We start from the raw sequence: 27,584 nt of genomic DNA on the forward strand, positions 1-27,584 counted from the left end.
AAGATAAAATCAAGTTATTCGAATTGTTTCAATTAAGCTTGTTAAAAGACCAAACATTGTACCATGTTACCAAAAATAATTTAAAGATATAATTAAAAATTACTGACTATATCATCATTTGTACGACTCAATTATATTATCAAGTACCATTCAATTATATTATCAAGTACCACTCTATCGATATTGAATGATGGTATTTAATGAATATTGATTAAAGATAGGTCTATTATTACTATAGATTTTTGACAAAAGTAATAATTATGATGTTTCTACTAAAAATTTCGCATTTGAAAAATGAATAATAATTTATAGAAATCTATCTTGTATACTATCATCAGCCGGTTCAATTCTCCCAGTAAAATACCGATGCTTGCTACACGCGCGCACAGCTCGCACGATAAGTCCACAGAATCTATGTATCGGCAAGTATTCTTCGCGAGTATTGAGTATTCTTCAATTCTTGCTTACTTTTACCGATAACATGGATTTCCTGCGAAATATACATTTAGAATCCTTATAACATTTTGTAGAAATGTATATCTACAATTATAACACATCTGTGTAATGTGCGTATACGTATTCTTACAAAATTATGATTATATAAAATTATAAAATATAATATGCTCTGAATAAAACCGATAATGTTGAATAAAATTACAACTTAATAATTTTTTTACGTTTTCTGACATTTAGTTTTTAACATGTAATTTTGATTAATAAATCAGTTTTTTAAATTTTTATCAAACAATTGATTTTTCGGAAAAAGCAAGTGTAAATTAATTAAAAATAATAAGATATTTGTCATGTATATGTACTATTTGTAGAAATTTTTTTGTTTAATAGTAAAATGCCAGAACAATCAAAATTATATATAGAAGAAGATGCAATATTAAACTAAATTAAATTTTTTAATTTTGCTGCATATCTTAAATCAAAGATATAATTTGTTATTACGGAACATTTAGTTTTCTTCGGAAAAAATTAATATGTGAGTGTACATTGAGTGTAAAAATGTAGCATTATAATATTCATCAAATAAATACCAAATTTACGTAAGATTAACGTTTATTCATAAATGTACAGAGACTGCCAGCCAAATGTCTATCAATAAATACATGTACACAATTACTATACTCTCTTCAGCGGATACTGTGATTACAAATTAAACGAAGTACAAAATTATTACAGAGTTTCTTCGATATGATGATGCAGAGAGAGAGAGAGAGAGAGAGAGAAAGAAAAAGAGAGCGCAGTGACGAGACACGTTTATTCTTGCTGAATAATAAAGCATATCTTTCATTCTATAAGCATTTGGACAATTTTTGTGAAAGTAGTTAAAAAGTTTTCTTCATCACACTTTGCATCTTTTTAAAGCCGTACGCATTGTACTGAATAATTCAATTAATTAATCGTACATTAAAAGATTTTATGTGATTTGCGCGATTTATTGATTCTACATTTTCTCTATTTTTATGGAGAACACCCCGCGTCTCTAAAATTCTCCAAGAAATCTGTACAATTTTATGATTGCTAAAATCAGATGTAAAAACTAATAAAACTACTGATTTCTCATCTAAGCACATGTTCTCCCGCAAATCGTCTATTCTCGTTTCCCTTTTCACCGTCGTAAATAATTCTCCGATGATTACATCGATCAAAAATCGCTCGCGAAGCGGAAAGATTCTCTCGAAGAACAATTTCAAGATACAAGAAACCAAATAATGTCGGATATTCGTAGGAAAATTAATCAACGCGGTTCATTAAGCAACAAAAACCCTAGAAGAACAAAATACAAGATTGCAATTAATCATTCTCCTGGCAAGCTCGATTGTCGTCTCGATCGATAGCTCCATCGAACGAATTAATAAACCTACGCAGACCTTTACCTCATCGTGTAAAATATTCCAAAAAATTGTAGCTCGCTTAGCTCATAAATTATGATTCGATTATAATCGCGGGAAGAGGAGACAAGCTCTTTCGTAACGCCTAACGACGATCGCGAAGAATTCTCTGTGATCATCCGAGGATCAAGGACGGCACGATCGCCACGTGGGAATCCCGCGTCCCCCGTTTGGCACGTGTCTCGTCGACCCCGCGGCGGGTAGTACAGGAAGTAGAGAGTAGGTGCTGATGCGATGCTGATGGACGATCGTGATCGCTTGGCGACCGGCCTGACCGCGATCGCGATTAGAGGCGGATGCCGCGGTTGGTGCTGGCCACGTAGTTGAGCAGCTCCTCGGAGTCCTCGCATACGAACGGCTTCTCGTGGTAGCACGCGACGTCGTGCCAGGCGATGCCGTCGTTGTAGACGTTGTTCAGGACGGACATGCAGGACTCGTTAGTGCCGTTGATGTCATACTCGGCGTTGTCCGGTTGCTTGACCTTCTTGTGGCCAGTCTGCGACCACGGGTTGAAGCCCCAGCCGTTCGGCGCCTGGTTCGTCGGGGCCATCTTCTCGCGGTTGGCCGACCAGAACCATCCGTACAGGGACTTGGGCTCGAGGTCACGTCGGTTCTCGCAGCCCTTAAAGTCGCAGAGGCGCCCGGACGTCCAGATGTACGGCACGTCGTCTGAAATAGAAAAGGTGGATATCAGCAAAGCAAGGTATGAAGCAGTTTATCGAGGCGCGGGAGAACGAAAATATTCCCGGCGTTAAATTGAAAGTTTTCTGTGCGTACTCGAGACGCGACCCGAGAAAGGAACTTTATGTAATCGAAGTTAACTCCTAGCCGTAACCGCTCCTAAATCTAAGAAGCCATGACTATCACCGGCGAGCATAAACTTAAATTTCACTCGTGGGAAACTCGCTGTGACCAGGTAAGAAGCGAATCTGATGACTATCACGCTTCAAGGAGGGGAGAAAAATTTTATGCGCGCTCACAAACACATCGATTCATTCAGATTTTTATTTTTTTAAACCCAAGCTCGGTGATTATAGCGGTTTTATACTCGGCATCGTGATTCACGGAAGGCATGGTAATGATGGAGTTTTGTTTAATACAAATAATGACTGAGGTACGAGAGGTCTGGAGGCGTGCGACCGAGGAGGCTGGTCTTGCAAGTGCGCTCTTGAGCGAAATCAACTCAGTGCCATCTCACTTTCGCCGGACTGCAAAAGATTCACGCACCGAGTGATGCTGTTATATAAAAAGATGAGACTCTCTAGCCTCAACCCACTTCAAGACCCCCGCACTACCTTGAAAACTGTCGTTACGCGCATCGGCTCGCCTTCGTTCTCACGTACGTCCTCCTCGTCGCTACGAGTACCGCTCGCGATCAGCGAGCATCGTGATTATGTGATAATGACTGCCGAAGCGATAGCGAAGTTCAACAAGCGCTATTTCGGTAATTCGGGTTAATCCATGGTTCATATTGACGAATTTTCGACCCGCGTGAATAACATTGCGGAAAATTTAATCTCTCTTATGCGAATTGAATTAATTCCGAAATTAGCTTATCGATTTCACATGCTGAAAAAGCCATTTTTTAATTATTTTTATAGATGAACTTTTAACTGCGTTTTCAAATGGTAGCGATAAGAAAGATCGTATATTCAACGATATACCTGCAATTTGCTCGTTTATCGCGCTTTGCACAATCGTCCGCGTTTATAGTTTTCTGTTAATCTTGAAAAAAGAAGATAAAAAAAAGCGAGAGCTGCTAATAGAGGTATCGTAAAGTCTAACTTCTGAGTAAGACCCTCCAGTTAACTGTATTTCTTGCTCCTCGAGTGCACTTAAGCGCATCACGCTGCATCCGAAAGGTCGTAACGAAGAGCGCAGGGGTGAAGGGGGAGAGAAAGATGTCCGCGGGGAAAGAGCATCGTCGTTAATCATCCGAATCGAAGATGAAGCGATGTTCCACGGTGGGTGGCTCGTTTCGAAATATTGCCGAATGATTATTCCCTCGCGTGGATGAAAGTTGCCGCGATAAATTGCCAGTGCAGTCGATATCTACAATTCGCTACCGTCTCGCCGCCATTACCGCGGAGAAATTTTCCGAAGCGTGAAAACTTCATCCTTACAATTATCGACTGGCCCAATGATGATCCGAGAAATCGAATTCACGATTTGCAGTTACACCGATGCACGTTGACGAATTATGAGAAAAAGTATGAGTAAAGAGTGAGCGAAGCCTCGACTATCGCTTAAGGAGCATAACCGGAAGTCGACAAGGATTGTAGAATGAATTATATTAATTATGCGATTTTGAGATAAGTACACGCGTTTACGTAATTTAACATATTCAGTATATATCAGCTTAATTATGCTCAATTATCCTCGATTATCTTCAATTATAATATTCACGTCGGAAGGGCCAACGCTTAATTAATCTCGAATAAATGAAAGTGCTTCTGCGAGAGGCAATTCTTACAGGAATAATCCCGGCTACAAAGACGACACGTCACGTGCGGTCTTCTTTATTCATGAAGAAAACGGGGCCATCCGTTTCGTCCTTGGATTATGCATCGATCTCGTATTTACAATTGCAACAGTGAGAGTGATTCATAGTGGGAAGGCGTGCATGCAACGTCACGTTTCGTGAGTGATCGCGAAATAAGTTACTCACTCTGTTGGATGAGCCTGAAGATCATGTTGTTTTCCTCTTGGGTTTCCATCGAGATGAGATCCATGCAGTACTCTCTGCAAATGTTCCTGGCATCTAACCAGTCCACCTTTTGATTGGCATGAGCCGGCACATGTCCGCTGTAGAAGTAGTTGTGTCCTCGCAAGTTAAACTGTTTCGGCCCTGCAAAGCATTTCACAGTTTGAAAATACATAAATATTAAATACTATACTAGAAAAAGGTTCATGATAAAACATAAATTATGTATTACATAGAATTTTCTTGTAATTTTTTCGTAATATAATAAATGCATAAATTATTTATATGCTATTAAAGTTTTTTAAATCCATTTCATGATGAAATAAATTTTATGTAATTTTAATAATTTTATGATTTTTCTGTGATAATTTTTTTCTCTTGCATCTTTCTTTTTAGTTTATTTCGACGAGTTTCTATTCGATAGTAAACTTTGTGTTGTTCTTTATTTTGCAACGGAAAGTCACAGATTGTATAAGAAAGCAACTGAAGTAGCTTTGTATCTATAATGTGCCGTGTCTATAAACGTGAAGAATATTAGCTTCTCTCTATCATTGTCGCATTATTCATAGAGATGTCACTCGAGGCTCTTGCAGAAAGAATGGTAAATCGATGATTGTATCAAGCTTTGCAATCGTGCGTTTCGTGGCTAATAGTTCAAGGGTCAAACAGCTGTTGCTGTGAAGTAATCCGTAGATCTATGCATCTTGCGAACAAGAACGTGTCTGACTCAAAATTGGCTGCCTTCACTTGAAAATAACGACCGCAAAAGATCAATCTTATCTACTTGAAAAATCAAATACAATTCTTACAAAGAAATGTTTGTCAGTTCCTCGTCGTATCCTACCGAATAAATTGCTCCAGTTTCTCGAATTATGTAAGTCCAGAATTATGCTCGAATAATTTAATTTCGAATTCAAGTAAGTAGCAAGGCAAAGCTACACGATACGAAATGAAACTTGGATTTCAAGTGCAGTAAAATGACTGAAACTAAATTTCTACTTCGAACTTGTTCGCTCGTGCAATTTGTTCAGGTCTCTTGTCCGAATCCCCTGAATTTCGATCGAAGCTGGAACACTTGTACATGTCGCTTTACTCCGGGAATCTGTAATCGGCGGCGGCTGCGACGGTGGTGGCGCGTCATTATCGTCCGCTTTAAATGTCAACGGTCTTATACTTTTTCCCGGTATTTATGCAGGTATGCCTCTCCCCGTCGACGATTTACGACGTGTGCCTCATTATGAGCGCCTAACGCCGTATTACGAAACATATACGTGCACACGTATCATCGGGCCGCCGCGTTACAAGAAGCATCTCTCTTTCTCTCCCTTTCTCTCTGTCTCGCTTTTGTTATGACATAACGTTTCATATTCTACCGCGAATCCCTCAACGTGACGATCTTTCTTCTTTTTCTTCTTCATTTTCTACTTTCACGTTGCTGTGAATATTTACGAGTACTTTATATTGCAATGACAAAAGATTCACGTGGAAGTTTGGAAATCGAGTGCACGAAGAGACATTGAAATTTTTCATTTGACGCAAGAGACAATTTAGTGAATGTCAAGATATTAAATTAAAAAATCTGAGACTGACCGCTTTTTAACCGAGCATTTCAACGATGATTTCAGCTGAATTATGCTGCGTTAAGTCAATTACAAGAAACCGGATGAAACAGCAAAATTGCGAGGTTGAATTTTTAAACAGTATTTTGAAACGTCGCCTGGACACATGTGGAAACGTATAAATAATGTTTCTCCTGTAGCTCGCGGCCAATATATGCGAACCGTGTAATTTGCATTAATGCGAATTAAAAAGACCGAGCTTGCGTGATATCTTCATTTTTGGCAAGTTGTTGACAACGGGGCAAAGACGTTCTATCGATCGGAATTTATTACGTGACATTTATTATACATACATGTGTCACAAGATAGATAAGCATCATCAAATTTAAATCAAGTGAAGAACGATCAGCTTGCGTATCTTGCAAGTTGTATATCCAAACGTCTTACGCCCTTTACGCCTTTTTACTGCTTATTCGTCCTTGTCCACGTACGTGCGTTTTCAGCCGATTGATGATTTCGCCTTATATTCGCCTGATCAGCTCGAACACGCTAATGTCAAAGGTGATGGCAATTTTTGCGGACGGTCGTTGCTTTTTTCACACACGCGTTACAGCATTGTAATTTAACAAACGACCGTCTCCGCAGCCTCGATGCGTCCATAAATGGATAAGGGAATAAATCGACAGAAGACTTGCAAGAATTGCTTGTAATATCACTGAGAATGACTGTGATCTCACACATAAATGTATAAACTGATCGCGGAAACAGTTCAAACTTTCTCGCAATCAGACAATTGACTTTTACTCTCATTGTTATAACTAACAATCTAGGAATAATTAATAGAAAGAAGATAAGCGTAACACAGCATTTCTCTGTTCGCCGAAAGGGATCTTAATTGAAATAAGATTCCTTCTCGCGGAAGATTCCTCCGCGGATGAGCTGCGTCAGCCAGTCGAGCGCGTTCAATTCGAGAGTCGTCGTAGAAAGGCGAAGTGCGATTGTATAGCGCGCGTGTCGAGGAAGAAGGACTGTCTGTCAGGGTTTACGACATAGGACAAAGTCGTGATTCCCGTTGTCAGTATAAATTTAACGCAGACCTCGTAATGGAAGATAAGGATTACATCCCGCGTCGCGCGCTGCCCACGGCGTTTGATGCACGGCACTTGGATCGCATTGAATCGTTTCGTAATACGAGCGCTCTGATTATCGATACCTTCGTCGCATTGCGATTTACGTGCAAATATCGCTATTTAATATTTAAATCGTTTCTCTATGAATTGAACCATTCAGAGCGTGGCACATTAAGCAACGATGTTAACAAGGATGCAGATACGAATAAAAATCATAAAATAAGCTTCATTATTATTAAAAATTAAAATATTAATTAAAATATTATTATTATGAAAAATATTTTATTTTATAGATACGTTTCATTTATTCACATTTTTACATTGCGATGCAAATATACATAAAGCGTTGCGGAATTTCTTATTTTAATTTTGATGCTAGATTTAGCAAATTACGATTTGATGCAGGCATATATGTACATTCGACCATGATTTATGAGACAATTCGAGGCGACGATCTCCGTCGCCTCGTGAGTTTCAAGAATTCCATTAAATAGCCGTAAAATAAAACGGGACGTCACGTTATGCCTGATTAACAAATGGATGCTTAACTTTAAAGACTCTCGCAGATATAATATCCGAGCCGTCTCGAGATAATATCTTTATAAATAAAGCGAAAAACAAGTAGGCATGTTTATCGCCGTGTTGCAGCCGTCGCACTTAGAAAGTAATTTACGCTTCCATTGAGATCGGAGTCACGTGAAGCGGCGCCGATCGAGGTGTATGTTGAACGTGAAGACGAATTAACTGTGGTGTTACTAACACAGCGTAGCCGAACTAACACATGTCGCGTTATGCATCGAGCGGAAATCGGGTGTATAAATATCGTAAAACGTATTACGTGCAATGCAGTCGCATTGCCGTCGTCACGCGGCTATTCTCATCCAGATCGATAATGGGTATTGAAATGAAACGCGACACAGTCGTTGCGATGTATGTCACATGCATTACATAGTTGCTGACATTGTCAATTTAACTTATGAAAATATTTAATTTGTAGAAAAAGCTGACGGGAAAAGAGTCTTATTTTTTACAAAAGGAAAATAGTTTTATACGAGCGTTCTAAAAACGCAAAAACGATATAAAATGATATAGAGAAAAGAAGAGAAATTATTTATGAGTCGTTTAGTGCGCGGGAAACATATTTATAAATTTTTGCGTTGCGCGTATAGAAATTAAGATTCACACGAATGTTACGCGGGTTTTATTACTTGTAGGCAAATTATTATTAAAAGAACGATGCGCGCAGAATGACCGTTTGCGATTATATCATCATTAAATGCGGCGGACTTCTTTCCGCACGGGACACACGCTCGCACGTAACGGCGGCGACGGTGTATCCGTATGTGTAGAATGGAAAAAACGTTCTCCTCCTGTCGCGAGGAGGGAGGGAGAGTAATCGCAATTTACGGTCGTTATATCACCGTCCATTAAACATTTATGCCCGCGTCTCACGCGTTTGTGTCAAGGAACTCCCGACGATACTCTGCTCAAGCGTGCATCGCTGTTCAGAGCAAAAATCACAGCGCATTGCCCGTAATCGAAGCCTGATAACAGATGAGCGATCAAATGTTACATTCGTTGAAAAAATTTCACTAACGATCTAGGATAATTATCTCTGTGACGATATTGTGAAACTACAGTAATTCTGATTCTCCTCGCACAAGAGAGCGTTATTCATTCAAGAAATTCTGTGATATTCAATATCCAAAATTTCGATTTGGTAAAATTAAATCGCAGGTAAACTCAATTTCAATTTTCATTAAAATCTTCTGTTTGATCTAGTACCGATGTTTCCTACGTTCATATGAATGACGAAAATTTCCGCATTTAATCCCAGCATGAAATGTAACTCTGTATATTTTCGAAATATCGGATCGGAAATATCGAGAAGGGATGATTAATCGAACGATCCGCACCGCCAAAGCCACCTGTCATTTATTATTCGCAATTTGCAGTTCAATTGACTGCGACAGCAAACTGTGTCATTTTCTACGACGGAATGTCCAATATTTTTTTCGGCGACACGTACTCTTCCGTTCGGGACGGAGAGAAAGTGGATTTCATTAGCGAGGTGACAGTGCGCCTTCGACGTATTTCGACAGCGCGATTCACTTCCGGCGTTATTCATCAAAACACGGAGCTAATCTCGAGGAACGAATCGGCTTTTCGGTGAAAAGTATCAGCATATGATTGACTGCTTCTTGCAGAAATGCTTAATGAGCGGCATAATGAGCGCGCGTACATTAATGAGCGAGCTTCTCTCGTAACACGGACGTTGTTGCAATCGCAGCCGATCTCTGTTAATTGTCACGCAAGCGGATACCGATTACGCGCGCGTGCAGACGTGATTCTCCGCGTGCGAAATCCGAATATCGCAGAAATAACGTGCCGGTGAGGTGCATCGCGCCGTGGAGAAGCGCAACGTCCTCGGAAGGAACAGAGTTCACGTAACTCTTGTTACTACATAATTCATTGTTACACGTCGCAATAAAAACCTGATAACATCGAATACGTGCTAGCAATTTGAATGTAATGCAAAGCTGCCGAGTCCCAATTCTTTTGCAGAACTTGATCATCGTTCCCTTCAAATCGAGCGTGTGATCCGCGAGTGAATTCGTCGTTGAATGAATTTCTCGCTCGCGAACGGGTTCAGTGGGTCAACAGCAATAAACAGCGTTCAAATGCGGAGGCGAAAGAAGAGGAAACTCTCGTGGTTCCCCGTGCGAGCTGGCAGGCGAAGGCGAAACTTTTTCTCTTTGCGCGATGGGTCAATGGGTCCCGACACGGCTCGTCTCGCGTCGGGATAACGCTTTTCCCCGTGCTCTTCCCTCTCGATTTATCACGGGGAGCTTGATCTTTACGAAAAAGCCGTTTAGAACGGCCGTATCACAACTTTCACATTTCACCGAAGATACGTTCAATTCGAATTCGATGCTTCTGAGTGGCTTTGGGAATTCGAGTTTTTGATTAAGAGAACGCCGGTAAGTAATATCGATTTGTGCATCTTCCCACCTGTTTGCTTCACGTCGCCTCAATGAATTACCTGTTAAGTGGCATCTACTTCTTCAAACTATTTCATTAAATTATAATTGAAACGAAATGACTGCAATGATAATTAAGTCTCTCCACGAGGAATAATTGAATGTTTAGTGGCAGAGCGAGCATCTTCCAGGATCTCCCATGAAAATTCATTGTCCCGTGAAAATCGCTTGGAATCTACGAAGACTTGCTAATATTTAATGCACACACACACGTGTTGCGTGTCGTTACAAGAAACACGTTTTTCTCGAGCGGGTCACGTCGATTCGTTACGCACGTAAGCGGCAACGCGCAAAGAGGTAATCTCCGAGGAACGTCGTTGTCCGATTTCGCAAGCAGTTCCTGACATTTTCGTGGCGACGTAGCGCCGGCCTTTTGTAGAGTTGTCAGTCAGTCAACCTCACGACGAGTAAGATTGCAACAGCTGATCGGTCAGCCGCGCTGTCATAAGGCGGCTTTAACGGCGATTTGTTAGCGGCGTTCTTTTATTCGGCGTCAACCGCGTTGCGCAATCGTGATTAACGGCGGTATAATACGTCGATTAACCTTACGTGATTGTCTGCCGCGATTTTTTTCGCTCCGAGCTTGCGAAATTATGTCAGATGTCTTTATCGGCGTTGTACTGCCGATTGGAGAACGAGATCTTCGCCAAGACAGGACAAAGTTACCATGCTGGCACGGTAGCGATTTTACGAAGCAAAGGAATCGATCAGACGATTCTGTCGTTTGCTCAAACTATTCCAATTTAAAGTTTGAATGCTTCAAATCAATCGGATTGTTCAAACAGTTCAGTCAATCACAATGTAGAGCTCTCTCTTTCAAATTTCAGTATATATTTTCTGAAAAAGTTCTAGCCATTAAAATTTTTTTCTTTTCCGAGGAGTTCTGTGCTATTTATATTGTTATTTGGCATATTGCCTAGAGTTCTCGATGATTTAAAATTCGTTAAAACAATAAATGAAAAAGTTCTAGCCATTAAAATTGTTTTCTTTTTCCAAGGAGCTCTGTGCTATTTATACTGTTATTTGGCATATTGCGAAGAGGTCTCGACGATTGAAAATCCTTTAGATTTAGGAATTAAAAAGTTCTAGCCATTTATATTTTCTGATATTTAATTGCGAATGTACAGCTAAATTCATTATACATTTATAATTAGTACTCATCTCATGTTTTTTAAAAAGAGTTGAAGAATTAAATAGAGAACCAATGACAATGAATTCATTCACAAAACTCATCTGCATCTCCCGTTCATCGCGTATTTATGTTAAAATCATTATTCTATCTTTATGTTTCTTTGTGCTGCGTAACAACATTATAGGTGAAGATATCAACGATTTGTCACAAGATTTTCACTTGGTACTGGGTATCGATGGGAAAATTCGAAAATTGTGCAAAATTACCGTATCTGACACGGCACACTGACGGTAATTACAATATACGCGCGCAATGTGGCAAGGCGTGAGGACGCTTAATCGCTTATATTCGCCGTAATAGCACCGTCCAGCGGCGATTTAATAGGCCGATAGATATTATATAATATATCCGCGGCCGATACGCTATTCATACGTTACCCAACAAGCGTGTCATTATCGTTCGCCTCAATTGTGAGACATGCACGCACGCACATTACATGTATTCCATTGTATTACTGACGGCTTCGCGACGGTATCCCCGTAGCTATACAAAAATCAATCACACACGATGTTCTGTTAATCCTTCACCTTAATTGGACAGAGAGGCATGAGGGGAATCTCTGCTATCAACACTTAAACCGACAGCAATAGTGGTACGATTCACGCGGCGTAACAACCACGTGTGAATGCGCGTGTGTGCGTAATAACGAGTACATAACAAGTACATAAAAAAGTGACTTATGCATAAAATTATTTACGTATAATATGATTTATGCATAAAATTCCCCTCGCGTACATTTTCTACGACTCTCGTGCATATAATTATTTTGACATGACGCGACATTTCGGATTTCACTCGTCACGTGGAATCTGCGGAAACACCATCATAAAAGTCTATCGTGCACCATGATCCGCGCGCATAGTTATGGTACTTAAGAGTGCTTGGCTGCACGCAACGAATGGCCTACGAAGGGTCTACGTGCCGATTCTCGTGCACGTTTTCCGCGCATTCTTCTGCGTGCGCGTGCTGCATGTGCATTGACACGCTCGTTCAGCTGGTTTTTTTCTCTCGATATCAGCGAGAATGCCAGAATCACGCTGCATCTGATTACCATTGACTCGATAACTCCATCCTGCCATCCCGCCAGGCGGCGATCGGGCATTCCAGGGGAGCGAGCATGCAATCATTAGGTTGTTAGGTGATTGTGGTCGTGTCCGAACATCATTACACCGTTGCACCATTGCGGCAGAGCCGATTCACTCCCACGGCCTGCCCGTGCCTCTCACGTTATTAAATACCGTGGAAATGCGACCATTTGGAAATTCCGTATCTCTCTCCCTGTCACTCAGCACTTTGTGCGCACTTTGACTCGCGCGACCGCGTTACTCCGCATTCACGAGCGGTCTCGTTCCGGTCGGTTGCGACGATTGACTCTAAACACGCGCCGGCAATCGAGAACGTTTCTGCATTTCCCGCGGTAAAGCTTCCCTCGATCGTACTCGGCACTCGCGAACCGGTACCAGAGAGAACCGTCAGCGATCACTTTGAAGTTTTCCGATAGGTCACGTTGACAGTAAACGGTTAATATCACCCGTCTTATCAAATTAAAATTCGCCGTTGAAATCTGTTATTTGAATCCTAATTAAAAATCTCGAGACACTCCGAGACGAGAGATAACTTTCTCCCCTGGTTTACTTGCGGTGCAAGCGCGGCCGCGTGATGCAGGAAAGTAATCGCCGATCGTAGCTAGTTAATCAAGGTCGACTGTGCAAGTTTTCACCGTCATCTTCGTTTTGCTCGTACTGATAGATCGGCAAACTGGAAGGAGATTGAACGGGGGATTGTGCTAAGGTTAATGTTAAACAGGCTTGAAACCGGTATTACATTTCGATGAATTAGGATTCGGCAGTTATGCGGGACCGATGACGTTAATAACGCGATAGATCGTTCGACAACGTAGCGCTTGAATAGTCGGCGTCCTCGCTGTGTGATGTCATTAATAAAGATCTCGTTGAATTAATCCGCCGCGTGAAACGATGTTGAGACATTCTCGCGGAAATTGTTACAACGTTGTCTGATTGAAGGCAACGCACCACGGTGATGCTTAACGCTAGCATTGCGTCGCAAGCAGTCATTCCGTGAACCATAGGCCGCAGGACTGGATTAGTGTACCATTATTTAAGAAAATTGCCACTTAAACGAGTAGAAAGCAGAAAGATGATTGTCGAAACGATTTGGTAGCAAAACAACTTGGCACGCAGAGACGGATTTTCGTGGAGAATCTTGAAGGACGAGCGCTTATAAATACTATCGCATTCTTGTACCTCCGTTTAATTATTATAAATTATAAGCATTTTTGGTGGATTATTACGCTTTAGCGAAATAATAGTACAGGTACAACAGAAACTAATGATTTATGATCATTTATGCATATTAAAGTGAAAACGTCAAAGAGAAACCAAGTACGAATATATATTTTATATAATATATTATATTATATTTATATTATATTGGGTCGTCCGGAAAGTTCGTGCCGATTTTGAAGGAAAATCCAAAGGCAACATTTTTTTATGTCGATAAATATTTATTGACTTATGTATGCACCGTTTTGTTTCACAACCTTTGTCCATCTTTCACGCAACTGGAAGATTCCATTCTCCCAGAACTTCTTAGGTTTCTCGGCGAAAAACTCCTCAAGGTGGTTTTTTATGTCGATCAAAGAGTTGAAGTTCTTGCCGCTAAGAGAATTTTGCAAAGACCTAAATAAGTGAAAGTCTGAAGGTGCAATGTCTGGTGAATACGGTGGGTGAGGTAGCACATCCCAGCCAAACTCCAACAATTTTTGTCGGGTAGTCAAAGAAACATGAGGTCTGGCATTGTCCTGATGGAACACGACGCCCTTCCTATTAGCTAATTCTGGACGTTTTTCCTGAATCGCTGTCTTTAATTCGTCCAGTTGCGAGCAGTACTTATCTGCATTTATCGTTTGGTTGTGTGGTAGGAGCTCATAATATAGGATTCCTTTCCAATCCCACCAGACACAGAGCATGACTTTTTTTGGATGAAGGCCGGCTTTCGGAGTGGTTAATGCTGATTCATTTCGCTTACCCCAGGATCTTTTTCGTTCTACATTGTTGTAAATGATCCATTTTTCGTCACCCGTCACTAATTGCTTCAAAAATGGTACGTTTGCATTGCGCTTGTACAGCGAGTCGCAGATGGAAATGCGATCCATTAAATTTTTTCGGCCAAATTATGCGGAACCCATACATCACAGCGACTTACGTAACGAAGCTTCACTACATGATCGTGGACAGTGGTTTTCGATATTTTCAGTATCTCTGCTAATTCACGTGTCGTGTAGCGCGGGTTATTCTCGATCAGTGTCTTGATTTGGTCATCATCAGTAGTAGAGGGTCTGCCCGAGCGTTCTTGGTCTTTAAGGTTAAAATCACCAGCTCTAAACTTAGCGAACCACTTACGTACGGTTCTTTCAGCTAAAGCGCCTTCTCCGTAAACAGAACATATCGAATTTGTTGCTTGTGAGGCATTTTTGCCTTTCCGGTAATAGAAAAGCATCAAGTGTCTAAAATGTTCTTTGTTTTCTTCCATCTTCAAAAGAGTACAAAACTGACACGAATCAATTTATCTGAAACAACTTTTTTCCTAAAGATGCGTTGAAATGTCACCTTTAAGCATATGTATATAAATCGTATGTTTTCAATAACATTGATATATTGAGACATGTTCCAACGCCATCTATTAAAAATCGGCACGAACTTTCCGGACGACCCAATATTTATATAATATATATTTTATACCGCGTATCAATTATTTATCGCAACGCGAAGCGTTTACATGTTCATCTTAATGAGAATGTGCTGAAATCGAACTGCTGAAATCGATGTACTGAATTTACTCCATTTTCGTAACGAGTGCCGCGCATCGTTGCTGAAGCATGGTTGATTCATCGTCGATCGAGCGTCGAGAAAGTGTGCGCATCGGACAAGATAACGAATCACCGAGGAAAGTTCGCGTTGCCGGGAATCATCGGGAACCTGTTGGCGGTAACGAGTGGGACGTGCGGCCAGCACCCACCTATTCCAAAAGTGAATATACCCAGGGCGCGTGCTTGCACAAGAGGCTCGCGAGAGGCTCGGGTATTGCTTTCAAGAGTACGCTCGCGGTTCGTGAAATTGCGCGAGGTGGTCCGTCGCTTCTCAGCCGTGGATCAGCACTGTTAACCCCGATTCCTTTGAGACTGCACGCAGTGCCGTGCCGGATCGCGCGATCGCCCTTTTTGCGAATCTGAATAACGACGGAGGTTCTATTGCGTTTTACGCGCGTTTTCCACCCGAACGATCCGGTGGCTCGACCGTATTTCGCTACGTTACCCGAAAATCCCGCTGTGAAAATCCACCGATTTACAGTATTCGCACGCGTAAAATCGTTTAATGGTCTCTCTGTGCGTTTATAACGGCAGGAATATTTTCGTCACGTATCGCCCAACACTGCTGATCGCGGAACAACAGGATCGGTTAAGATGTCGAAGGTCTATCGAGTGAATTGTACAATTGCCGTATTAATAATTCCGGAATTAAAAATAATATTCCGGAGATCTTGCGTAAATATATTACGCTTTATCGAGCTTGTAATAATAATTATTCCGTGAATATTGAGTTAATTCTATCTTATTTTACGTAACGAATAAATATAATATATGTATATAAGTTTAGGGGTTTAGTAAGAAGTTTAATTAGTTTAATAAGCTTAATAAGAGTTTAACAACTTTATGTAATAAATCCTGGCCTCCTTTGTATTCCAAAGCGGAGTATTAAGACTAAATACTGATACGAGAAATGAAATTGATCGGCAGTATATTGTTGCTCTCATGCGCAGGAGAGATGATGCGAGAGCAACTTTTAAAGTGCTGATGCTACAAGGTACTTACGATTCGCGCACTTTTGCGGTATCGGGAGAGACAAGAATCTTCCAGGTCGGTTACTGTGCGGTCGGGCTTCATTGATCGCCGGTTCGGCGTTAACGAACGCCGCGAAGAGCACGATGGCCAGCGGCAGCAACATCATCTGTCACCAAAAATAATAAATATTAATTTTAGAATATTCTTTCTTTCTCTCTTGATACAATATACAATAAATTATGCAGCTCTATAACTTTATAAAATAATGAAAATTTTTCAAATTTTATTATTTTTGTTATAAAACGATCATCGCGTTCGTCTTTCGCCTTCGAAGAAGGCACATCATGAATAACATTATTAATAACGTGCTGTTCAGTTACGAGTCACACAACGATTGTCAAATATTTTTCTTTGCAATGAATAATAATACATTAATCGATCCATATGAATACCGAGTGTGTTTTATGACGTTATTTGTGATCTCTCGCGTAAAACGAGATCCCTGTCCGTCGAAAGTGTATGCTAATGGGATTAACGAGTTATTGAAATATCAATTTAAATATCCAGACGCGATTTCGTCAACGTATTGTGGCTACTACTACGTGACAGCCGGTGAGAGTTTCGTGCATAACGGCGTTGACATACAGGTACGCGAGTCGAGACACACTCCTCAGGCACAAACAGTTCCTTTCCGTTCTCCATCAGGCAGAAGTTTCTCTTAGGGAGTGTCTCGTCTAATGAAGTCGCCAGACCGTTTTTTTTCCACTGTCGATATTATCCGCATGTTACGTGACTCGTCAAATCGCGATTACGCTCGCGACCAGAAATTTCTCCAGCGAACGTTGAAAATTCGACGTCAATGAGACATTGTCAAAAGTCGCGGCAGGAAAATTACTCTCGATCAATAAAACAATCTCTTCGCTATTGAAATGTGTACACGATCAATTCCTTGCCACGTTTTCACGAGATGTAGAAAGGAAATGTTATATTTTTTAAGGATTTTATTTTGATTGTGTGATAACTGTTTTCTCTCTATTTTTTGGTTTCTTTTTATGTAGGTACATTGTGTAATTTGCTTTTCGAACAGTTAACTGTAAAAACAAACAGAATAGACAATTTTCGATGGAAACGCCGTACTCTATGACTGCAGATTGCAAACATAAATAAGATTTCAATTTGCAAATTTTTAAGTGCGAGCACGACACAAGAAGGTTTAAATTACAGATTAAATTATGTTCAGTTCAATTTTCGATGCTGTAAGGAAAGGAAAGCGTACACCTTACCTTTATTCTCGCAAGTTTCTTGTGACGAACGATTAATAAAGCTTCTCGACTGCTCGCAGCATCGAAATTTGAACTTACCGAAATTCCAATACGTCACCGGTTCTCCAATTCTCAAACGTACTCCGACACTCACCTTGTATCACTTGTCTCTTGTAAAAATACGGATAGACGTGGAAGATGGCGGTTAAAGAAACGTGGTCACTGATAGGATATGGAGAGACGGGCACCTTCACCGTCGATTATATAGAAATGGTCCCCACCAGGTCGTAGACTCATCCCACCCTTCGCCACAAGGACCCGACGAGACGTTCCGATGGATCGAGACCTTAGTCATAATTAGTTCGGGTAATTAAGGGTTAGACATCTGATCGATTCCTAAGAAGGAGTTAGTGCCTTCTCCAGTTCCGACCTGCTTCCAGGAATTACTTAAAAGGATAACTTTAAATGGAGAAGATCGTCGACAATCGATTGATGTGATAAATACGCTCGAAGTGATGCAATTATTAGGTAGAAGCACTCTGAGATGTTATCGAGATTTTTTATTAATTTCGATCGGTGCGGTAAGTCGGAGAAACGCTTTGCACATAATTTTGCAAGTTGCCAGATTAACGATCCGATTTGAGTGCTTTTGTTTGGTAAAGGGATTTATTGTAATGATTGCAAATATTATAATAATGAGAAAGCACAATAGAGAAGACTTAATAAGAGTAGAGCAAGCGTGTTTCTAATTCTTTAAATTGTGCTAACTGTATCGATGAGATCGGCCGACAGCGCATCGATCGAACTCGAAGCGGCGAAGCGATCGATCAATGTTCACTCGCATTTTTATCCGCGCGCGTTTAATGATAGGTTGAACTTAACAGTTAATAACAGTCAGAGTAAACTCTTTGTTCCCACAGCCATCGTATCGGCACAATACGATAGCCGATTACGCGATCGGCAATTTATAACTAATTTCCTCATGTATGTTCGCAAAGCTGTGTACGATTAATATCTCAATACACGAGTCTTAACTTCCTGATAAGTATAATTTCACAGAATGGAGATTCCAGCGAAAGTTTACCTTACAATGATATGTAATTATATATAATGGCAAATTAAATTTCATTAATCACTTCCGTCTCCATTCATTAATTAATTCCTCGCAGAGGTTCTTTTGTTTTCGTAAGAATATCTTCGTGATCAATCTTTCCCGCGAAATATCTCGCGAGGGGAAAGTTCAATTCAAGTTTCGTCAACGTTTGTTCTGCTCCTGAGATGTCTCGCAGCTGATCTCGAGCTTCTCGCGTAATTGGTCGGGATTTTTGTCGGTTCACCTCGAAGATGCACTCCACATCTGTTTATTAGAAGTCTTGCGTTAATCGATGTGCGGCCTAGAAAGAGGCATTTTCTACCGGGCACCTGTCGCAGAGTTTCTCGTCGCTGTGAATTTAAGACGAGGCACGCGATGGCAGCTACGGTCGAGATAAAAAGGACTTTCCATTTCTTTGAGGCAGCAGCGCGATGAATAGTAGTCGCGCACGGTCTCTCATTTCATATGTTAATACCAGAGTTTCTTTCTAAGCACTATGGGATGAAATTCTCCTCCTTTGATACAGCAGCGATGGTCGCTGAATTCAAGTTTATTGTTTAACGGCATTTCGCGCACTGTGCGCATTGCGCAATGCAAATGTGACGAGTACTGGTGAATTAAATATAAGTTTGAAAAATTACGTGCACACACTCGGGTAACGTTCTTTACTATAGTTTATACTTCTTTTTATTGTGTGCACCCTGAAAGATTCTTGAAATTATTTTACAATTATAATAAAATATTGTTTGAGATATTCTGTTTATGTAAAGTATCTCACATTTTATTATTTTTATTATTTCTACGCTACATTGTACATTTTAGTATTTTATTTCGTGGCACGCTTAAGTATCACTGGCGCGAAGTGATTCCTCTTACCTAGATGATCCCATGATTCGATAAGTATCCGTACTGCGAATCGCACGGTAGTCCATCAGCCACGCTAAACGCCTTATTAAATTATTATAGACGTTTGTGTCTCGCGCGCGAGCTTGAAACCTGTTACCGGCTCATGTATCCGATAATTGAAACGCACAATGCGGCAATTAACCCGTTCCCGGCAATTAAGGCGCCGCCTATTCTTCAGGAATCGGCGCGTTGTTCAGGATTCTATCCACAATGTTCTCGCCGCGCTTGCCGGTTGTTTCGGAGAAAGGTCGCGTCTCTATCTCACGTAATCTGTCGTCATCTCTCGAGAGGACCGAATTTCAGAAAACGTTCGTAACATTCGCGGAGCGAGACGCGATTCTCCATACCGGTGACCCTGAAGATGCGCTCGTCTACTTTCACCGAGTGGTAACGTAGACGCCGTAAACGGAAGACAGGGAATAGTCAATGTCATCCGTGCTGCAACTCGCGCTTCGGACCGACCAGCTCCATTCTCGGAGTTTCCACAGCAGAAAAGTGGAGGAGGTTCCGGTTGCGTCAGACTGACGAAACGTCTCTAAGATTCCTTAGATTTGATATAGAATGCTTATTATCGTATTGTTCACCGCGCACAATGATTTGACGACGTCATCTCTTGCCAAGAACGGTCTTTTGCATCGGAAATTACGTCGCGACTGTTGCAACAATCGCGTAAAACAGTTCGATAGTTTCGTATTATTATCTCAATTACTCTCACAAATTTGCAAAGAAAACATATGTGTATTCTAGGACTAATTTCCGTTTTGACATCGCTTTCATACGAAACGTACAAACGAAATGAAAGAACTCGAGTGTTTTCCACTTGCAATCGTGTTCGGGCAGCGCGATCACGCAATTCGCGCGAATCTTTTGCCTGAATCTTAATGTAATACATCGTGCGCACGAATGACGATCACGCGTCGTCTTCGCGCTGATGTAACACTCTTGCCTGCAGCTCCGGTAACTTCTCGAACACCTGTTACGCATGCTCGTAATAGCCACAGCGACGATGCATGCCTTACGGAATACTTCAGATTTCTCTCGGCCGTAAAGTCGCGCCGCTCGTGCTCGGGTGCGGCTCTTCCGCTTAATCGTAACTGGATAAATCCCGCACAAACAATATGATAAATGAAAAATTTACAATGAAAAAAATAAAATTTCTCGAAAATCTTAAAAATCTTAATTTGATAATGTGTGTGTGTGTGTGTGTGTGAGTCGGTCATGTCTGCTGCTTTGTTGATTTCTTGTATGCTTTTAGTATGCTCTGGATCGAGTTTAAATGCATGATCGTGTCTTCTTTCTTTTTGGCATGTTCTTTTCGGCACATTTGTTCTTCAATATTGCACGAATACTTATTCGAAAGTAGAAAATTGATGATGAGCGTCACGAGCGAACGTTAACTGCATCGTTGCGTAGCAATCATCTGCAATGGTAAACTCCTGTAGTGTGTCACCATGGTTCATCGACATCCCCAATAGAGTAGAAATGTTAATGAGGATCATCCTTCGCAGAAGCAGGCTCCAAAAATAGGAATAAAAATAGGAATAAATCTTTCCTTGACGTGTGCGGGAATTACGTAAGACGTGGTAGTCAAGATAGCCCATTAACGATGGGATTGATAGCGACCTTGGAGCTATCGATGACATCGAAGTTCTATTCAGGGTTGGATTTTATAGTAATGTATCCGCTTCTGATTCAGTATCGACATTTCCGAATTAATGTTTGTCGTGCTGTCCAATCGCAAATAAAACGATTTAAGCGGTGTAACAATAAATTTTAAAAAAAGATCCTGGTAAAGATATAGCATTTACAGATAGAATAAATGAATGCAGAATATGTTTTTCTCAAAAAGTGGCTTTAATTTTTCACGTACAATGAATGCAGCGAGAACGAGATGAATTTGATGACAAAAAGTTAATTACAAATCAGCATCGTCCCAAAAGGAAACCAACCTGCTGGTAACAAAAACGGTCGATATTTCATCTGGCTCATTATTTTTTCGGGACGTACTTCAAGGACCGCGTTTGAATGCGGACGGTGAACGCATCACCGCGCAAGAGGAGAGATTTATTTATTTTTACGCCGCTCGCGTGAAATGGCGAAAAAGTACGATTCGAATTGCAAGCAAGCCGGCGCACAGTCGCGTCTCCGAATTATTTATATGAAATGGAGAACGCGACGGGGGCTCGCGAGGCCGCGATTCGTGAAAACGTTCCCGTCCTTCGTATCGTTAAATGTCGCCGGTACTTCATTCAGATTAAGTACAGACCGGCTCGCACCAACCTTTCGTTGCCGAGGCTCCCCGACTCTTCGTAGCCTTGTTCCTCGAAATTTATGCCTTTTAATATGCAGGCATGCGCGCATTTACAAACGGCACTAATAGCCAAGTTCGCGCGCGCGATAAATCCGGCGCGATTTGTTCGCGTGTGAGCGTCCTACAGGCATAGAGATTGTTACGATTAATTGTGAATGTATAACGTCACGATTAAATGCAATAATTTATCGTACCGATTACTACTGATTACTACGTACTAATAATTAGTTAAACGTGATAAGTAATCGTATTAATCGTGATAATTGCGATTAATACGCATTACGGCATTCATTATTCAAGATTACGAGCGGCACTCGGATTTAATTGTGCAATTCAAATGTTAAGCTTGCATTAGCGTTTTTCCCGGCCTGAAAAATCATGTGACAGCTTTGTGCAATGTTCTGCGAGTTGCTGAACAATGCAACGCGCAACCGTTGCGAAGGATCCGTGTGAACGCGCGAGATGTGCAGGAAAGAAAAATGCGTGCGGAAACTGAGACCGCGTCTCGCCGCTCAAGTTCCGCTTGTGATTTTATCACGGCACCTTTGGTGGAAACTTGATCGCTATATCCGTCCAACCTTGACTTCCTCGTCGGAGCGAAAATAGCGGGAGGTACCCGGATAGGATAATTAATTTGCATGAAATTTATCCGGCGCGCTAATGAATTCCCACCGACATAAAACACCAGTCGAATGGCAAATCAGATTTAAATGCCATCTTCTCCTTTTTCGAAAGACTCGGAGAGACTCTTGCATTTTTAAAGGCGACTTTATGAGTGCGGAGATTGACTGAGATAAAAAATGTAGAATATTTACCTGAAAAATCTCTTGGTCACGTCTGTATCGTACAACTTCATTAATTACCTGGTACCATATCGAAATAATAATAAATAAATGAAATATACAAAAACCTAATACAGAAAAATAGAGTTTTTCGACATAAGTAGTTGCGTCATTGGAAACTAACAAACACGAGATTGATTTTGAAATATGCGATCAATGTCGGCCTATCAATGATTAAAAATAGAAACAAAAGATGGTAAAAAGCAGTATGAACCGGACGCCGGATGGAGACGCGAATCGTTTAAAGTGCACGAGGACAAACGCCGAAGACCAACATTTAATAATGCATTTCGATCTTAATCGTCCAAGAGAACCGGTCTGGCCGATGATAGTCCTCTTTCGCACCTCTTCGGGGAATCGGTTTCGTACCTCGCAATGTATGAACCTGCGATCGAACCAAGTATAGTGCGAAGATTTCGTCGATAAGCCGGATTAACGCGCGAGGACTAGAATGTGCGCGTGTGGAAGGACACGTACGCGGTAAATTTCCATAGGAAGAGACCTGTACGACAAGACACCGTCTCAGACCCGAATTGGAATCAAACGTGCGAACAAGAAAAATAAGTAACGCCATTAGAATAATATGACACGTGTCACAACGCTCCTCTCATTCTTCAACGAAAACGCCGGAGACTTCAACGCCCGATATTCTTACTGAACGTCATCCCGCACTGCCAGCAAAAAGTTTCCACTCCGATCTCGATTGCACAGACGAAATAACGAGATCCATATTCGTTGATAAATTGCGGAAGAAAAGCGCGAAATGCGCAAGAGATCTTGTTTAGTTTGTACGAGATCCTCGTACGTCTCGTTTAGATATGATCTAAATAGGAGAAATTCGGTGTTAAGTTCGTAATTCCCAAGAGATGCTTTGGAGGGCTGGTGAAATTAAAAGAAATTCGTGAAATAGAGATTCAATCATTTTCTTTGTTAATTGACGGTTCCAATAATGTGATTTTTTTACAAACTTTCACGAATGCCATGAATTGTTATTACATTAATAGTAATTTTGCATTTTAATATCTATCGTTTCGCTAACAAAACGATGCAGCTGCTTCTGTAAACATTTCTTTTCGTAAAATTAACGGCAGCATTATTTGGACCGTTGATATCATGCGCTCGTAAAGCCGTAAATCCGGACAATAAACATTGTCCCGAGACAATGGTGTGAATTATCTCGATAACACAGTTCTGCCGGTGCATTATTACGAAAGCTCGCGCCAGGATTCATCGTTTCCTTCTTACAAAATTCCGCGCGTATTGCCAGATCCTGTTACTTTTCATTAATATAGTATGCAATCCGCGAACACAAAAAAAAGAATTTCAGGAGATAATCAATTTCGCAGTTAATCAGATGATTGTTTTATATTTCTCGGATGAGCAAAAGTTATAAGATAAATCTACATAATAAAACCATAACGCCTACCTTTTATATTGCACAATAATGCGCCGTCTGTCTTTACTATCATGATTTCTGCATCTGCAAGAATATTTAGATGACCTCTTTCTTCACATCGCTCTTTCTATGGAATTGACCTCGAAAAATGGGTCCAAGTAATAGTATATTGCACAAATATTATCTATCTAGCATTTTAGTAGTAGTGGTATCGCATGATTATTATTCTCATACCTTTCCTGTATCGGGACTGGGGAATTTATAGGCAATGAGGACGCGAAAACAATTATTGCGAAAACCACAGCTGAATGAACTGGTCGCTCGCTGATGATACCTCGGAATAATGTAAACTGGCGCAATATTTGTCAAGGCTGCAGAGATATGTATCTAGCAATCATACGTGAGAAACATGTGAACCAATATAACGAGAAGAATTATCGACGCTCTCTTCTCCCAGTTTATAAAAATATCAATGCTTTAAACTATAAAGGCATTTTTTATCGCAAGCATCTTAACAGCAAGAGATTGAATATCAGAATTCTTTGTTTTTCCGTGGCAATGCACTGCCGTACACATAATCTTTGCGCTTAAACCAAATCGAGCGTTTGCGAGTTTAGCAATCGTTTGAGAGTGCTCCGCGTCGCGTTATTCGCGTCATTCGTTAAAATCGCAAGTCAGATTCGATTGGTGTTATTGAACACCAGTAATGAAATGCATACAACCTTTCCACGTACGAGCGTTTCACTGGTGCTTAATCTACCGGTGCCGATCTGATGACCGACACAGAGACCCGAAGACCTTTCGAAACGGCAATCATTATCTGCGATCGAAATTTGAGAGCCGCGCTACGCCATACGTACACCCGCATAATTATCAGCTGGCAGCGCTGAATTCCGAGCGCAGCGTGCTGAGGGATGCACGAGGCCGTTGTTGCACAATGCAAAATTGCTTAACGAGCTGAACAGCTGGAAATAAACCGAAGATATCCTTCTGGAGAGGCGAGATCGCCTGGGATATCGTTTAAAATATCATTTTAATTGTTCCCTGTAATAAATTCATTTAGCGAGAAGCGCGCGCGCGGTGAACGAGCTAACGAGCTGATGTTATTCATGGAAAGATAACGCCGTACTTCATCCATACGTACGGCAAACCGGCACAGATTGATGAGTTTATGGATCGCCGGTGGTTTACCGTTGATGTTGCGTTTGAGACAATAATTTTGCTAACGCAGCTCCCGCGCGCAGGTTCCGGCGACGCTGAATAAATCGCGAAAGAGACACGGCAACGGTAATGAATGTGCACGCGTCTATCGACACCATCGGAATGCTCTCGGATTTATGGGTTCTCCAAGTATTTCTCACGCATCCAAGTAGTCCCCGTACGTTGTTGCGCTTCGCGCTTCGGAGGAGAGCTGAGGAAGACGAGTTCTTTTCGACACATTCCGCGGCTCCGTCTTTCGCATCGGCGAAGGAGGCACCTCATAAATCGTCACGTCTCGGTCAAAATACCGCGGCGACCCCGCCGCGTCTCCCAATCGAGAAAATGGATTTCGTCATCGATTAACTAATCGTAGTTTCTCTCCCGCCTCCCACGGCAGTTCACTCCCGCGTTCTATCAACGCGTTCTGTATGTATTGGGTTGGCCAAAAAGTAATTGCGTTTTTTTTTATATAAATAAAAGGCGAATTTTTCATGGGAAACAAAAACTTTATTAAACAATACATTGTCCATTTTGTTTGATTATCTTTTGCCATTTTTCAGGCAACTTCAAGATTCCGCGCTCAAAAAAGTTCTTATCTTTATCAGCAAAAAACAATTCCAAGAACGATTTCATATCCTCATCAGCAGTAAAGGTTTTACCATTCAAGGCGTTTTGCAAAGAACGAAACAAATGGTAATCTGATGGTGCCAGGTCTGGCGAATATGGTGGATGTGGTAACACATCCCATCCAAGCTGCAACAATTTTTCACGAGTGACCAAACTTGTACTTGGTCTAGCGTTATCATGGTGAAACACAACACCTTTGCGATTCACCAATTCTCGACGCTTCTGTTTGATGGCATCATTTAATTTATCCAGTTGACGACAGTATACGTCTGAATTAATGGTTTGATTCCTTGCAAGCAGCTCAAAATACACAATACCTTTAAAGTCCCACCAGACTGACAGCATAATCTTTCTTTGGTGAATATCTGCTTTTCAAGTACTTTGAGCAGGTTCATCACGCTTGCTCCACGATCTTTTTCGTTTGACGTTGTTGTAGACGATTCATTTTTCGTCGCCTGTTATCATGCGTTTCAAAAATCGATCATTTTCCTCACGTTTCAAAAGAGAATCGCAGATGTCAATACGCTTAGTGAGATGAATTTCTTTGAGCTCATGTGGTACCGAAATATCGAGCTTACTAATGTATCCAAGTCGTTTTAAATGGTTTTCAACACTCGATTTCGATATGTTAAGATTCTCAGCAATCTCTCGTGTCGTTAAACGCCGATTGGAATCGATCAGTGCCTTTATTTTGTCATCATCAATTTCGATTGGCCTTCCTGAGCGTGGTGCATCTTTCACATTAAAATCTCGAGATCGAAATTTAGTAAACCAATTTTGACACTGCCGCAGTTTTAAAGCATCTTCGCCATATACATGACATAACTTTTTATGAGCTTGCACAGCGTTTTTCCCTTTTCGGAAGTAATAAAACAAAATATGAGGAAAATGTTCTTTTTGATTTTCCATTTTGAAATCGACGGCAAACAAACAATTGTTAACGAAATCGTGTACTTTCTTTTTCTAAAACAAGCTTGAACTGTGAGTTGTTAACCTACATAATGAATTTGCGGTTTAGAATGAAGTTAGTTACATTTCAAGATATGTATGTCCATCTATTGGAAAAAACGCAATTACTTTTTGGCCAACCCAATACATACGTGCACACGTTCCACCGATTCGTCTTCGCGGATGAATCTTAATGGTCGCACGAGAAAGGCTGGCGGTTCCAGAACCCACTTTCGACACGAGGTCATAAAGATAGCGCGTTTGGTAATATTTATGGAGGGAGATCCTGTCAGTTCTGTTTCGTTGAAAAGAGATGAGGAATATTCTATGATAAAGGATAACATTCGAAATTATCCTCGGCAGATTGTCAACGAGGAGTGATATTGGCGACTTGCTTGCAATGTTTCTCGCAAGAGTTATTTCGATGTCGGTATATCTTTATTTTAGCACTTAATTTATTATTTTACATTTATAAGACAGACCAAGCGTTGAGCGTAAATGAGCGTTCCAGGTGACAGCCGATAAATTTTCATAGCATTTAAATTGATTGCTGAAAAGGTTAACCCTTGCTTATCTGAATTGTTACTTATGCATTGTAAATATTTCATAAG

General features: G+C 40.9%; 1 protein-coding gene across 2 annotated transcripts; it reads right to left on the reverse strand.

The window, feature by feature from the left end:
- Positions 1-1,047: 1,047 nt before the first annotated feature.
- Positions 1,048-23,242, reverse strand: LOC105285211. 2 transcript variants are annotated; one of them, XM_011349286.2, is made up of 4 exons: positions 17,805-23,242; positions 16,419-16,554; positions 4,570-4,749; positions 1,048-2,570 (listed from the first exon to the last, which is right to left on the reverse strand). In XM_011349286.2, the coding sequence occupies exons 2-4, from the start codon at positions 16,552-16,554 to the stop codon at positions 2,188-2,190; spliced, it is 699 nt and encodes a 232-aa protein (XP_011347588.1). In that variant the 5' UTR covers positions 17,805-23,242; the 3' UTR covers positions 1,048-2,187. The 2 variants fall into 2 exon arrangements, with proteins under 2 accessions (XP_011347588.1, XP_011347590.1); XM_011349288.2 differs by lacking the exons at positions 16,419-16,554; positions 17,805-23,242 and adding an exon at positions 12,579-12,853.
- Positions 23,243-27,584: the final 4,342 nt, after the last annotated feature.

This window comes from Ooceraea biroi, chromosome 5 (genome assembly GCF_003672135.1).
Source record: "Ooceraea biroi isolate clonal line C1 chromosome 5, Obir_v5.4, whole genome shotgun sequence".
Lineage (NCBI taxonomy): Eukaryota > Metazoa > Arthropoda > Insecta > Hymenoptera > Formicidae > Ooceraea > Ooceraea biroi.